The sequence below is a fragment of the Haliotis asinina genome, chromosome 9 (genome assembly GCF_037392515.1).
Source record: "Haliotis asinina isolate JCU_RB_2024 chromosome 9, JCU_Hal_asi_v2, whole genome shotgun sequence".
NCBI lineage: Eukaryota > Metazoa > Mollusca > Gastropoda > Lepetellida > Haliotidae > Haliotis > Haliotis asinina.
Genome location: NC_090288.1, coordinates 65,385,268 through 65,402,215, shown reverse-complemented (window position 1 = coordinate 65,402,215; position 16,948 = coordinate 65,385,268). Strand labels below are relative to the sequence as shown.

The window sequence follows — 16,948 nt, the reverse complement described above, 5'->3', positions numbered from 1 at the left end:
AGAGCGTGACGTAATAGTAGGTATAGAAATGAGGGTCTGTGCAGTATTCATCTACATTTCAGGGGTTAAACTATTTCGTTTACAGGTTTGTACAAACCTGAAATCGCGAAAACTGTTGAGAAAAATGAAAGCTATATGTTCTCACAATCTACTATCATTTAGTTTTGTCTCTTGCTTTGCCTAGTTTCCGAGTTACAACCCTTGTTTTCACAGACGATTCTGTCAAAATAACTTGGTGTCGCTAGGTTGTAATCCGTGTTCGGTGGTATAAACCTACACATTATTTGTTATCATTCACTTGATGCTCAATTAATGAATTTATAACAGGTATAATTAGTGGTAACGCCACTTAGATTACCCGACAAAGGACCCCATTTGGCATTTCTTGTGTCTGGATCAATCAAAGGATTTACCGATAACACACTGATTGATTAATTACTTTTATGCGGATTAAAATGGGGATTTGTCAAAAGGTTGTGTTTATGTATGTACATTTATTAATCTATACTGAATACACTCTGTCGTGTCTGTGTCTATGTTAAAAACAACACCTTTCTTTCAAAGGATTAACCGCCAATACACTGACTGATTGCTCATTATCGGCTAACTAAATATCTTTTTAAAAAAATGACGCACATCATGCAATTAGTTGCCAGGTGGGATATCTTAGGAGACCGATGAGACTATACAGCAATGTGGAAAACCTGAAACGATACATCACATTTTCGTATATTAGACTGTTAAAAGACACATCACTTGGGAAATCTGCAGATGAATTATATATCACTCGTTTTTGTGGATATTGACGGATACATTCCTCGAACAAAGAAATAGCCAGACATTGCTCCTACAAATTTAACCTGTTTTAATTTTAATATTTGCATTTTGTTTTTATTAAGTTGCCGTAGCTTTCAACAGAATCATTGTTTTCGTCGTGAAGTGTATTGATACAGACGACACACACTAGGGCGTGCGTGCGAATTATGATTCATATAGGCAAACTATAAAATGTCTAGATATTACATTCCTGTTATACATTCGCAGATCGCTTCTTTCTATTAAGTTTCAAAATGCATACAAGTATGATTATAAAGTAATTAGGATTATGAGACCCAGTATAAAGACGTATATTGACAAGTGTCTACATACTGGTGAGTGAACGTTATAAACCAAGTAAATTTAGCAAGTGAAGAAATTTATCGCGCAGTATTTTCACTTCTACTCCGACATCGCTTATGTTATGTTAGAGGTTGTGACATGCAAACTCCTTTTGGTCACGATTCAAATGCATATTCAACTACTAGTAGAAAGTAGTTTTGGTTTTCAAACTTGATGAAAACAAACCATAATCTCATTAATTCAAATGAACTTTAGTCCGTTGCTTCACGAATTTGAAAAATGGCTGCGCCCTGTCTGAGGATGAATGCTATTTAAATTTGTTTTCACTGACTTACAAAATCAAAATTGCTTTCTACTGGTAGTAAAATATGTATTTTTTTGACGGACAATAGGATTTTGCATGACACTGCTAATAACATATCAATTTCACTCTTGGTAGCCAGTCGGGGGTCGATATAATATTACTTACGATATTGTCACTTCGATCACAACCTTCCGAGGAAGAAAGCGTCATAATCATCCAAATTCCTTTTGGTCAGCAATGTGTAGTAAGCAGTCTTGATTGTACAAGCTCGATGAAACTTGAACTCCATTTTCTATCCTGAAAGCGTGGTAGGGAGCGAACCATCCGATTTAGTATATACCACAGGCTTCCACAATGCTCGCTTCGCACACACAAACCAATTTAAGCTCAAACTACGGGGTCCGGTGGAAATCAGTGCATAGTGAGACCATCACCCGACCCCAAGGAGCAATTGACGGCAACACAACAATTCGGCATGTCTTTGGTGACGTCGAGAAATCAGCAAAATGACGAGCTTCCTAAACATTTTCTATACAACTAAATGAAAATCGTTCCTTCTATGACGTCACTGCAGGGCTCTAGCGACAGACTTACGCAACCTGTCTGTGGTTTCGTTTGCGGGCGAGAGAAAAGCAGACGGCTTTTCAGCAACTTTTAAGCGCTTGGTATTAATTAACCACAATTTAAAAAATAAAATAAAATGGTGTTCCGTTTATGGCTAACCATAAGTCTTTCATATGCAGTAGTAAAAAGAGTCATCAAATATTGAGTTTATTCGTTCTTTAAGATAAAAGCTCAAGGGATTAAGCGACTGGGAGGTCCCGGGTGATAACCCACCTGTTGGTTAGGCTAAAAGCTCAATGGTTTTAGCGACAGACAAAAACATCAGCACTATTATGGTTTATATTTATATGTAACATTGTTGGTATATAACATTGATAACACTAATCTTAATGCCGGCATGACCTGTTCCCGGTAATAGGATCCACCTCAAAGGGACAACTTCCAGACAAATGCTCTCACAGGTCAGAACAGTCAGAACATCTGGATTCTATTCATGGCCTTTATTAATAACAACTAGTGACAATCTCACAAACTATCACGCAATGGTGTCTTTCAGATAACATTCTCAACACAGTCGGAGTTCATTTTCCTAAAAATAATCTTGTATGCATGCTGAATACAATCGCAAGGACAATGACTCCGTGCCAAATCGATCAAACTAAAGGGTCAGTGGACATGTTGTGTTGTCATCTGTACAGCACAAGTCGGGTCTATTATTTCTACAACGTCATTATCAACCATCCATCAATGTCATCTCACACTACTTTCAGATCCCGAGAGTGTAGAGCATTCTGATGCTACCCTCCAAAGGTTTCATTGAAGCCTCGATCTTATTAGCTGTATCCAGAAGGACCTTGACGATCACCTGCTTCATCCAGTTGTCACGCACACTGACATCAGTTGGCAAACAGGACAGGTCCAACAAGAATGGCAACGGGACTGACGGGCTACTCGCTGTTGTCTTTGGATAACGGATGTCGTATCGTGGAAGTTTTCCCACAATGCACCGTAGAAGCTGCAACTTGTCATTCGTCCCAGTGAGACGGCCAACTGCATCCTTGACTTGAACAACTGTTGATGCAAAGTTAACAACTACGTCTATCACTCTAGGTGCGTCGGTCCTAACAATCCTAGGTGCATCCCCGAGTTCCACCATACACACATAATCAGCAAGACCTATATTGGAAGCTAGAGATGCTGTAGCATCAACAAATCTGTTCCATAGCGTACACGGGTCGTATGTGTCCAATAAACATGCTATAGCCATTGCTACTGACTTGATGTGGTTCACCACTACTTGATTCTGTAGCCACAGTGCAACCACGGCCGACACTTGCTCGGCCACCGCCGGACAGATTACTGTGTCAACTTCTTTTGTGTAACTGACAACTTGCGGCTCTGTGAAAGGAGCACTAGCCAGCACCTCTACTGACTTGGTGTTCCCAAACAGTTCCAGCACAGGACAGTAAGATTTGTCACCAATGTTAATGAAGCCCACTTGCTTGGTGTTATTCACGAAAACACATACGTTCTGCTCAACCGGCACAAGACTGATAACATTCTGACAGGTAGCATCTTCATTTCCCAAATCTATGATTCGGAATCGGTTGTCTGCTGTGACGCTGGCAGGTATCGTGTCTACAGGAATTATTGCTGGATCATCTGTGCACAGACCAACACGCATGTGACCTGAAGCTGATAACTGAACGCTAGCTAGCTTGAACTCAACCTCCACTCCAGGTGCTACTGGTGACTGCGTAAAACACATGTACCCTCCCTTGGTCCCCAGGCTGGATGAGGTCGACCTACGAGTTGCCTGTGTTTCCGTTGTAGTAATGCTGGAGCCGTGTACATCATGGAATCTGTTGTTGACGACTTCTACCGAAGTAACCTGGCCAAGGAGTTCAATGAAAGCCCACATGTGTGTAATCTCTGCGTCTGTCTTGTGCTTATAGGGAAATACTTGTTTATCATCCTTACTTGAACAGAATGTGATTTTTCCATTTGAGAAAGAGAAGTATATCACAGCATTGGGGTACGCGCACGTGTCCATCAAAGGTTCACAAATTATGAAATCATCACAGGATTTAACACTGAGCAGGGGTTTCTGCAATACAGACGTATTGTGGAGGAAACTTGGGTCTCTTTTCAAGAATCCAAGTCTGAATTTTCCGTGTTTCCCCTCAAATGTCTCCAATATTCTAAAATGCACAGCTTTGTCATGTGACGTGTTTTCACTAACGAAACATAAGCCATGTTGATAGCCATCCCCTGAGCGCTGTGCACGCGTGTTGCCATGACTGAGTGACACTGCCGTGCCATGAATCGCCTCGTCAAATACACAGCCTGAATCAGCACTCTCGGAAACATTTTGGTTGATGGTAACGGATTTGGCACGGGAAATGTTGAAGAATCTTCCAATATGTGTTTTGCTGCTTGTAATGTTGAGATTTTGTCGGTTGCCAAAGGTTTCAAATGAATGTCCAGTCCTCTTGTAATCAGTTTCACTGTCAGATTCTAAACTACTGTTTTCAGCCTCCGCCATGTTGGACCTGTTATCTGGCGAAGTTAACCACCATCAGCAGTTTCAGCTCCGGTAACATCTAACACATTCATTAAACAATTCATACATGAACTATACACAAGGTATTCCGTCAGCAACTTTACACATCGTTTTCATACCTGAATTATACACAGCGTAAAATACGAAACAGTCCAGCAACACCCACCTGACCTACATACACTTTAAATTCCCTATCCTTCACATGATGCGTGCAAGCGTCTGTGTTCTGGGTGTGTATTTAGTCCTCCTTCCGACGCTGCAATCAATGTCCAGCTACACCACACGACGCTAATAAGATGAGCTACTGAAATATGTCCACATCACAAAGTATTGCCGATGAGAAAAAGGCGACTTCCCACACACCTAGGCTATCGTGCAGCAGTGATGTCATCAGCATTATATCAAGTACATTACGGAGCCTGTGACACTGCACAACACACATCCTGATTCTATCGGGTGTAGTGTTGCCTGACACTGCTGGGCGATACGATGAAACACATAAACACGTCCTTACAGTCGCCATGCTCACCAACCGTTTTGTACCTGAGACAGATAAAACAGAATTGTTTTATCAATGTACAGAAATATATTCACTTTAAATTTACATCTGTAGTTTATCACCGAGGGTTAAAGGATTGTAGTGTGTGGGACAATTCGTAGATAGTTTCCACGTTTTCAGTGTGTTGGGACCACATGTAGACAGCTTCCATGTTTTCAGTGTGTGGGACAACTCGTAGATAGTTTGCATATTTTCAGTGTGTTGGGACCACATGTAGACACCTACATGCTTCCATGTTTTCAGTGTGTTGGGACCACATGTAGACATCTTCCATGTTTTCAGTGTGTTGGGACCACATGTAGACAGCTTCCATGTTTTCAGTGTGTGGGGACCACATGTAGGCAGCTTCCATGTTTTCAGTGTGCGGAGATCACATGTAGATTTTTCCTTGTTTTCAGTGTGTGGGGACCACTGGTTTGGGGACCAGTGTAGCAGTCGCTGCAACTGCATCAACGTGAACGAGGTTTGCGACAAGACAGACGGTAGATGCATCAGCGGAAGCCGACCCACAACGTCTAGGTTGACGTCGTTGTCGGGTAAGACTACATAATTCCTCTTGAATGCCACGTGTATCTATTTTCTCTGCATCTTCGGAACAATAGTTCGGAGCATTATGTCATAAGAATAGTAAGGTGGGGAGCGATGCCACCCTAACGCACGAAGTCTGCATCAGCACTGCCCCCTCCATTCGTCATGGCAGTATGCGTAATTTAGATGGTACGCATGAAAGGGCTTAAGTCAAGCGCCTTGTACGCAATGCGTGACCAAAAGTGACCAAAAGTGGTGCACACTGTCATGCAATGGCACGCTATCGCACGACTTATGTACATCTGGCTCAAGTATTGTATTAATACCTACAAGATGACAAACGCCAGAGAACAAGCTTTTATTGCAGAAAAGGACAGGTGTCTATCCACAAGGAAGATTCGAGAGGCTACAGACAGAACCTGAGAATTGCATCTTACTCATGGCCCATGTAGATGCTCGATATAGGTTCTTGTATATTGATTTCGGGGCCGAGAGTTGTGCTTTAGATGAAACATGGAAGAACGGGGCTTTGAATATATGTATTTATATCTGAGTGCGTGCGTGCGTGCGTGCGTGCGTGTGTGTGTGAATGCATGCATTACTTGCCTACTGTTGGCGTTGTTCCTTGGCAAGAGAGAATAGCCACACCCTGTAGCCACCACACATGTGGACCATGACGTTACCTGTTAATCACTGGCACTGCCATTCTCTAAATTCGTTGAGCAAAGAAAGATATCACAGAAAGTGCTGCTATTTCTTCTTTCCTATTTCAAAATTACACAAACACATTTACCTACAAAATATAGAAGGGAATGCGAGAAGAGAAGTACTAAGTTAAAGATATATGTGCACGACTTAAAGATATGAGCACGTTCAGTGTCTTGGGTCATGAGCAAAGTGTCCACATCCATGGGATAGGGTGACAGCAAAGTGCTACTGTCGGTTGAACATGGAGAAACATCCTTCTCCCTTTCGGCCACCTGTGTATCCACCCTTCTCTGTGTCGCTGGTTCTTGTCGGTCTCTTCTTCAGATCGTTTGTCCACTGCTGGCAATGCAATTCTGGTTGTCTTCTTGACAGACATCTTGTTGACTGTTCGAGGTCGAGTAGAGGAATGTGGGGACTGATGATGGACACGCATTTATGTACATGCGCGGTCATCCCTGATCTGTGCGCCAACAATGCATGAAGTAGGCGGACTCAATGCGTATCACTTTCATAACATGCGCAAATTATTCGACCCGTGCGCAAACTCTGCGGGAACTCGTTGTGCCATGACCACGTGAACAAGTCGGGAAAACACAATAAGTCCTGCCCATCCACTTCACGACAAGTTAGAGGGCGTGAACTGTGCGTTAGAAGACGTGAACCTGTCGCGACAAGCGCGTCGCACACAGTTCTTGATAAAAACCGACCACTGTGTGTAAATGGCCGCGGGAGTGGAAGTTGACACGTTTTGATACGCACTGCCCCAAATGTTTGTGAGTAGGATGCACAATGTTCACGACTAGGTCACGCAAGCAGCACGAAGATTATGCGCACCAGAAAGTTTTAGCATTTCATTTTTTTTCTTTGCGCACTGGTACGCATCTCCGTACAGTTGATGCACACTTCACAACTGTTTGCGCCGAGTTTACTCACTGACACGCAAAATTGCGTATCAGTGCGGGGACTAAATTCATACAAGGTAAGGACCGGTGTCATGACATGTAATGTAAATGACAAGTTGATAGATACCACCCGCAAATGTTTGAAATACACGAAACGTGGGTTATTCGTGCAAGTGTGGTGGCCATGAAATGCCCGAGTCCTGTGCTGGGATTCGAACCACGGAGCTTCTGCACGGACGCTTTGTCCACATGACTGATGATCAAACTAGAGGAGGGTGAGTAGGAGAAGGGAGAGAAAGACGGAAGGAGAAACTGGACGGGAAGGGTACGGGCGAATGACATGAGGTGCTTTGAGGCTGTTGACGTTTCCTGATATGCTATGTGATTGGCAGATATGTATGGCTTTAACACGTATCAGTGTATCACGTTTGCCATGTTCGTATTTATGTGTTTCGTTTTTGATCAATAACTTTGATCACAGCTATGAGAAACAATGTCACGTCGACCTTAACCTGATGCTAACCTCACTGTAACAGCCTGTCGCATGCAACTATTAATTGTAACAATATGGAGGGTGACGTATATAAAGCGGATTCCTGCTGACTGCCCATGTATGATCCTGGCGTATTACCGATGTGATAACATCAATGTTTGTCTATATGGTACACTCAGAGTGAGTCTTCGCCATCTGGTCAATATCAGACTAATACAGCCGTGATCTCTTTGCTCGATCATATGGTACAGACGACTATGGAATGACTAGAAATGTCTACTAATGGCTGGAAATGTCCAGTAATGTCTAAGTAATGTCCAGTAATGACTAGGGGATGTCCAGTAATGTCTATGTAACATCTTTTAATGGCTATCCAGTAAGTGCTAGATGTATCATCAGTTACATGAAGCCAGTAAAGTAAACTATGCTTATGAACAATAACGATACCCTAATAGTGTTTGCATCAGTATGTCACTTCCATTAGAGTGAGAGCGAGTATGGGTTTACACAATCATGGCGGGGAACACCACATCGCGCCTATGTTAGGTATCGAACATCGGTGTTCAGCGTGACGAGCGAACGTTCGACCCACTGGGCTACCCCACCATCAGAACATAGTAGTACTCCCACTGGAATTACAGACGTCCCCAGCACTGGGTGGTGTGTTTCTTCGGGAGGAATCATGTGGATTAGACCAACAAGTGAATGTTGTCCGACATGGAGTGCCTTGACACACACCAGGTGGTTTCTGTAACCCAATGTTAATTATTCAATGCAATCTTTTCTGTAAAATCACGATCTGAAAAATTGTGAACAACTTACTGCTCTGTTAAGTGCAATACCCCCAAAAGTATCATACAACAAGCATTTATTTAACAAATATGTGACACATGCAGTGTTATAGAGGGCAGACATGTGACCTATCTCTACATGTGCAGGTACTACATGTGTCAAATCACACGATGTACCTGTCATATCACAAATATGGTGAACTATTTTCGCAAACAAATATTACTTAATAGCATGGCGCAAGGTTTATGGCTAAACAGAGCTTAACCTGTGACAGTAGTGTCCAGGAGGAACAACGAAATCATCTACGAATGTATATGTTTGCTTGTCTAGACACGTCAACAAAATCATCAACTACAACAACAACATTAAGAACAACAACAACAACAACAACTACAAAGACAACATCTACAGCTGGGGCATCACCTGGTAAGTACTGCCTATGAGCTGACGAACAGTCCTTGTATGATACAGCTAGATAAGGTCTGTACACTCGGGGTAGTAGCAGTAGCCAAATACCAGCACCGATCTACCTCCGAGGCATTTCTGACCCAAATCAGTTACATCAGAGTACTACAGAGATCTTACCAACAACTAAGCATTGCCAGACAGCTGAGTTCTACTTCCTGGCTGGGAAACACCTGAGGTTGCTATCAAAATTAAGTTAATTGCTTAATGAAGAAAGGCCAATATGTTCTACTATTTGCAGTTAGTTACACCGAGATACCGAGATACCCGTTCTGAACATTTACACCTACGTTTCTGGGTGTTACTGCAATTTGAAACCTCTCACTGACCAGTCAGTTGTCCTAGTTAGGATATGGTTGAGGTTACAGCACTCACGGAGGACGGTTTCTGTGACTGAACCTAATGAACAGTGTCCGTGTTTCACAGCTTTTGTTGCCGGACCCACAAAGACGACAGCATCACCCACGATGACCAGTGCCGGATCTCAGGATGGCAGCCAGGGAGAGCCTGCTGTATCCCTCGGTAAAATACTTACGCATATGGTAATTCCTACACTGATCAGAGTCATCGCACGTTTAAATCAAAACATTTAACGCAAGGAAAGAAGGAGGCTTTTCATAGTGTTATATTGAGGAAAGTATTAACTTGTGAATTTCACCTCCAGTCTTGTACTTACTCTTGTTTTTACAGTAGAACCAAGGTTGTGAATGTAGAACAATGTGTATTTGCATATTAAGGAGCATAAGTCTTCTCACAACGACATGTTGTACAGTCACCTCTACACACTGTTATATGTTGTACAACCACCTTTACAAACCGCTATATGTTGTACATGCGCCTCTACACGAAGACCTGTTGTACAGTCACCTTTAATCACTGCATAAGTTGTACAGCCACCTTTACAGACCGTTAAATGTTGTCCAACCACCTTTAATGACTATTATGTGTTGTGAAGCCACCTTTACACACTGGTAGATGTTTATACCCACTTTTACACACTGCTATATGTTATACAGGCGCTATAGCTGGAGTCGTCTGCGGAATCCTTCTTGGCTTCACAATCCTGACGGTTGTCGTCGTGTTGCTGGTCCTCAAATTGTGAGTTGACGAAACTCTTGCATGTTCAGATATGTTAGTTAAGGTCCTTGTGACTACCATTTGAATCGGTGCTTGTAACACACTAGGTACTTGAGACAACCAGAGGGGGCGGTTAAGGAATTTGTGAGACAACCAGAGGGGTGGGACAAGGGATTTGTGAGACAACCAGAGGGATGGGACAAGGGATTTGCGAGACAACCACAGGTGTGGGACAAGGGATTTGTGAGACAACCAGAGATGGGACAAGGGATTTGTGAGACAACCAGAGGGGTGGTTAAGGGATTTGTTAGACAACCAGAGGGGTGGGACAAGGGATTTGTGAGACAACCATCGGGGGTGGGACAAGGGATTTGTGAGACAACCAGAGTGGTGAGACAAGGGATTTGTGAGACAACCAGAGGGGGTGGTTACAGGATTTGTGAGACAACCAGAGATGGCACAAGGGATCTGTGAGACAACCAGAGGGGTGGGACAAGGGATTTGTGAGACAACCAGAGGGGGTGGTTACAGGATTTGTGAGACAACCAGAGATGGCACAAGGGATCTGTGAGACAACCAGAGGGGTGGGACAAGGGATTTGTGAGACAACCAGAGGGGGTGGTTAAGGGATTTGTGAGATAACCAAAGGGGTGGGGCAAGGGATTTGTGAGACAACCAGAGGGGTGGGACAAGGGATGTGTGAGATAACCAGAGGGATGGGACAAGGGATTTGTGAGACAACCAGAGGCGTGGGACAAGGGATTTGTGAGACAGACGCAGAGGGGGGACAAGGCATTTATCAGAAAGACACAGGGGCGAGACAAAGGATTTGTAAGACAGACACAGGGGTGGTTATGCTTGTAAGAGTTTGTGCTTTCAAGTGATCATTTCCTACTCATTTTGAATTATTTGTTTTAGCCGTAAACGAAAGCCTGTTTCTACGCCGCCAACAACAAAGCAACTGCCTTCAGCCGCCTTCCCTGGTCCACTGGTCCACCCTGCCAGCCACCCTGACAGTTTTGGATCAACCACAAATACATATGACACATTTGAACCTAAGACAAATGATCATGACTACATGGGTGTCTCGAATCATGCTCACATCACAGAAGAAACAACCAGCTCAGCCTCCAACAATGTCGAAGCTGTGTACGCTGAAATCATCGATGATGATTACTTACAGCCCATCCACAACCCCAACAGTTCCATGTAACCATCCTTACATAAGACCCTAACATAAAACCATCTTGACACAAGATCCTAACATAAAACCATCCTGACACAAGACCCTAACATAAACCATCCTTACATAAGACCTTAACATACAACCATCCTTACACAAGACCCTAATATATAACAAACCCCACATAAGAAAGTGACATGAAAACATCCCCATAAAAGAACTTGACATGAAACCATCCCCATAAAAGACCTTGACATGAAACCACCCAAACAAAAGACCTTGACATGAAACCATCCCATAAAAGAACTTGATATGAAACCATCCCCATAAAAGAACTTGACAGGAAGCCATCCCCACTTATGAAGGTGACAGGAAGCCATTCCCACATATGAAGGTGGCATGACACCATCCCCATTCGAGAACTTGACATTACACCATCCCCAAACAGGAACTTGACATGAATCCATCCCCATATAAGAACATGGCATGAAATCATCCCCACACAAGAACGTGATGTGACATCATCCCTATAAAAGAATGTTACATGTAACCATTCCCACATTAGAAAGTGACATGTTACCCTCCCCATGTAAGAAAGTTTCATGTAACCCACCAGATGTTAGCCAGTCAGGTACAAGTCAACACTAATTTCATGTATCTACTCCCATACCAGCCAGTTTGTGAAGTCCTGCAGGTTTGTGGAAACCTGATCACCGGTCGACATTACCGTGTGACATCGTGAACTTTTGACATAACTAATCACATGTGAGAGTCCTCAACGTCTCTTTGTTATGTGTGTGCTTTAGAGACAAAAGATGAGTCAAACTTGACTCAAATATGTACTCACTTTACATATAATGTTGAGCATACTCTTCCTTTCTTGTTACTACTTGCAGTATCAGATTTGAAAACTTTCATGGTTTGTGTGAGAAGAAAAGCCAGATTTATGGATGTCCATTTCTTTATTGTGGAAAACACAACGTTTTGGAGTGTATGCTCGCTCGTTCATCAGGTACCTCCAGATCAAATAAACCCATTTAGCCGCCCTCACCAGGCAGAGTGATTTGTCACTGACCCACACAAACTGCCAGTTTTGTAGACTGGAGAACCGAACGTTATTGCAACAATGGACCCATCAATGTCAAAGTGGTCATCACAGAACAGAACAAGTACAATACAAAGTATGGTGTTACAGTTCGAAGTTGAGCTTCTTGTAAACCATTATGAATGGCTTGCACTGACACTCTCCTCAAACCAGGCACTGCAGTTGGCGCAGTTGCTGTGATAGTTAGTGGTAATGTGAGGTCTACCACCTAGAGGGCGACCTTAGATAGAACTGTGTTATTGACACTGGTCCGATAAACGACAGATGGTCACATTGAGGTTACCTGCAACAGCAGAATAAGACTCACCAGCCTCCAGACATCCAATAGCAAGGTTTTGATATACAGCAGTGAGTCGCTGCCTAGCTGAAACAAATGCCAGTGACAATCTAAAAGCGAAATAGCTTTATATAGGCAATGTCCCAGTTACCGATTCCTCAGAACTAAATGTGCATATTGCGAAGCTCTTTTTTCATCGTGAAATTTACATGCAAGTTGGCACTTTCGAACATAAAAGCACATGAAAGTTTTTGAAGGTGCATTTTTGTTCCATGTACACAACCACAATTGTAATGGTGACGTTAAAATATAAACCACTTATTTAAAAAAATATTATAACTTTCATTTATCAATCTCACATACGTGTTTCCATTTTGAGGTGATTCCATATGGCAGAGAGATAAGTAAATGCTAAATAGCAAGTTGTCACCCCTTGATTTATAATATATTAGCTGTACTAGTTTACATACAACTTGTAGTCGAGGTCATATTGCCAACATGTCCCCGATGTTGCTGTTGCCTGTATTGTTTCCACCGAAGAGGCAGATAACTCAAGCATTCATGTATATTTATTGTAAATCTGGTAGATATATGAACCTGTAATTGCTCAGATGTCTCATCGCTTTGACAAATACTTATCTTTCCCTAATATAATGACTTAAGAAACATATTTTTGAAGCAAAATCTTACTCAGTCACAATTTTTAAGTTGGAGAAACTATAATTGTACTTTCTGGCATCTTGCAATTATGTATTGTACAGATTTGAATTTTTTCTCTTTTACCACCAAGGTTTTCTTTTCAGAATAAAAGAGTTTGAGTTTGAGTTTGAGCTTGTGGTAACCACCCATTAACAAGTTACTCTTAAACAATTTTCGAACTGACATAAGACTATTATTTCTAAGAAATGCTATGATGGACTACAGGGTTGTTGAGTGTTCTGGTGGTGGTAGATGGACGTGGCATCCCCTTGTTGACAGTAACATGTTCAAGGTGTATCATGTCCGTGTTCTTTACCTGATACTAGTGTAATCCTGTTTATCTTTGATTTGTTTTGTACAGTCACAAGCATCATAACTAGAGGTCATCATGTTATATCATACCAATGTCTAAAGTTGGGTCTTCAGAACCATCTGAATGTTGGAGCAAGTCTTATTTCGATAGCAATGACGTAGGGCTTTAAGTTGTCTGATTGGGTCTTTGGGTGTGACGCTACAGTTTGGGGGCAATTTGTAGCAGTAGAGCGGAAAAGACCCAGTAGCAGTAGAGCGGAAAAGACCCAATCAGGCAATTTAAACTGGTGAGAGGCTCCGTCCTGGACCAGGTCAATGACTGACAGAACACCAGAGAACTACAGAGAGAGGCTCCGAAATTACCAAGGTGAGTTCAATGGTGAATGTTCAAACATCTCCACAATACACAAACCATTAGAACCTAAGTCAACATCATCATCAACGGCTTTTTATACATCGTTATCAACAACAACTACATCATCAGCCAAGGCAGCAACATAAACTACTACTGTATATGCCTCGAACTTGCCAGCACCAGCCTCAATCAATCCTCCAGCAACAACAGCCATGTCCCATGTACAATTACCACACTACACTTGAACACAAGATGCCACTACATGGTGGGCAGACTTTGAATCATGGACAAAGCTGCAACAAACTTCCCACCAGAGGGTTGTCTGATGCTTCCTTTCCTCCTTGAAGACCCACTAAAACACTGGCACCAGTCACTGTCAGAAAAGCGCAAGTCCAACCAGAGGGAAGTGAAGCTAGCCTTTCTGGAATGGTTTGGCAGGTCTGGTCATTTTGACCTGACAGTTTTGTCTATGAGTCAGAAAACAACCATCCTCGATATCTCCAGGGTCTACGTTCCGAAAAGTCTCCACTATACCCTGGACGCATCTACGGGTCGGCCCGATAATTTTATTACCTCCCTTTGCTGACTCCGCTTTCTCACAGTAGCCAATCAGAGTGGTCGCCATTATAACCGAATTTGCAAGTGCCAACAAAGGTAGCAGTTGCAACTGCGAAGGTTTGCTCGCCGTGCGACTCACAATTTGGGGAAATCATACATGCAACTTTAGAGGTCCGAAACCATTTTTAAAACATATGCAAGAAATCCATCTAACACTTTCAGAGAACCTACGCATGGTTTGTTTGCCAAGTTTAATCGGTTAGAGAATTTAAAAAGCGAAAGTGAGTTGTGATTGGTTCGCTCAAATTCCCAGCGTAGGCACTTGATTGGATAAAAAGCCAGCCAAGGGAGGTAATAAATTTATCGGGCTGAGCCGTAGATGCATCCAGGGTATAGTGGAGACTTTTCGGAACGTAGACCCTGGAGATATCGAGGATGGAAAACAACAGAGACTAGATATCGCCTCAGCAGGGTGCAAGACGGATGTAAGCAGACATACCTGCCAAACTTTTGGCAGCCATCACAGTTAACAGACTTCTACCAGATATGGACCCAATCGTTCCTTCTTTTCACTAAGCTATATCAACAATAGGACCCCATGTCTGATTTTCACCACAAAAAACCTTTAAACCCCCCTAAACCCTTAATGTCCAGAACATCAGTCAGTGTGAATAAAGTTATCCCTAATTCTAAGCAAAGACAACCAGTAGATAGTTGTTGCCAATCTGTTCCCAAAATGACAGATCCTGAACAAGTATCTTTAGTTACCTCCCTTAACAAAACACCATCCAGGTCAAGGTCAAACCGGTTAAAACTACAGCTTTGGTAAGTAGATACAGGTGCTACAATTAGTTTCACATGAACCTCCTTCACAAAATAGGAATTTCAGAATCTGATTTACAATAGTTTCACTAAACTGAGATATTATGTGTAGGTGGCAAAAGACATTCTGTCCTTGGGTCAGCTACACTTGATATTGCAGACACAACCCTTCCATAAACAGGGATCAGGGTGTATTTCTACCTAACCAATTCGACACTTTAATCAAGAAATATTAATCTCTGGCTTCCATCACTAATCCTCTATTAATTGATCTCCTCAACACTGTAATCCCCCACCCCTGGCTTCACACTAATTACGGGTTATATCAACCACTCAAGTTATATCCTTTGATGTTTTTGTTATCTCATCTCCTCAATTATGTTGTTGTTATTGTTAACCTCCTCAGCAATATCTCATGTACCTGTATATAAACTGTTACACCTTGTCCTCCCATATGCTTGAAAACGGTATAAGAATCCATACCGAAACGTCGCTATAGTGAAAATAAAGAAGTTGATCATCCATAAAATTTGTTCTGTCACCTTCAGCTCAGCAACTTCTCAAATGCCTCTAAAACAGACTATCGGGCATGTTAAGTATTCTCAAACATTTCATGTCCTTTCCCTATTACATCATAATAGTAAACTGTGATCCTTTGCATGGATTTTTTGCTGATGTACAGAGTTACCAAAGATCTGTCACCACAAACAGTTTCCCTGTTAGAAACTTGTTAGACCTCTACAGACTGTCAATATCCAACGCAGTTCTCAGGCAGATATTCCAGTCCACATTTCACACTGTCCATCAGACAAGCAGAAGCTTAAATTGCAAAGTGCCCGATGTCTAATTAACATCAGTGGTAAAACTTGTATGAGATTTCTCAATCCAAACAGCCATTCAGTCAACTCTGCTTCTGTCATTGACCCTTCTTTCATTTATACCCTGTCAACGGAGAAACCTGCTTCTCCTTCTATCAGTTTTCTGTCATCAAATGTTGACACATCTGAGTCAACTACCCACTATCCTTTGACCTCAGTGACTCAGACCTCACAGATGCTCAGAAACATCAATTATAGTGCTTCCTTCTATGTCAAAAGTTTGTCTCTGCTCAGGATTGGTCTCAACTGGGTAAGTTTCTTTATTAACATAAAATTGAAACTAAGGATGCTATGCCTATTAGACAATGGTTCTACCGACAATCATCAGCAGTCAGGGAAGAATGTTTGAAACAAATCCAGCTGATGTTAGAAGCCAAAATAACTGAAAGATGTTCCCGTGTTGCCACGGTTAAAAAAACCTGACAACAGCTATCACTTTGCTGTGGACTACAGAAAATTTAATGCAGTCATGAAGCTAATATTTTTCCCTCTTCCGCATTTTGATGATGTTGTCGATGCAACTGGTGAAAAACATGCCAAACAATTTTCTGTACTAAACTGTGCAGGTGTTTTTTGGCAAATACCACTACATCCAGAGAAAAAGGACAAATGTGCCTTTATCACCCAAGATGGTATCTTTGAATTCAGCCCTCTACCCTTTGAACTTAAAAATGCCCCTGCAGCT

At 42.3% G+C, this 16,948-nt stretch overlaps 1 protein-coding gene and 1 pseudogene across 1 annotated transcript in view; one reads left to right on the top strand and one right to left on the bottom strand.

The window, feature by feature from the left end:
* The window catches only part of LOC137295723 (uncharacterized), a 39,170-nt pseudogene extending 25,707 nt beyond the window's left edge, over positions 1-13,463 (top strand).
* LOC137295722 (uncharacterized) overlaps positions 2,473-16,948 on the bottom strand; it is a 34,847-nt gene continuing 20,371 nt past the window's right edge. The window contains exon 2 of the mRNA XM_067827241.1: positions 2,473-5,093. Within this exon, the coding sequence (XP_067683342.1) occupies positions 2,754-4,532 (1,779 nt within the window). The 5' untranslated portion in view covers positions 4,533-5,093 and the 3' untranslated portion in view covers positions 2,473-2,753. The remainder of the gene's footprint in view (positions 5,094-16,948) is intronic.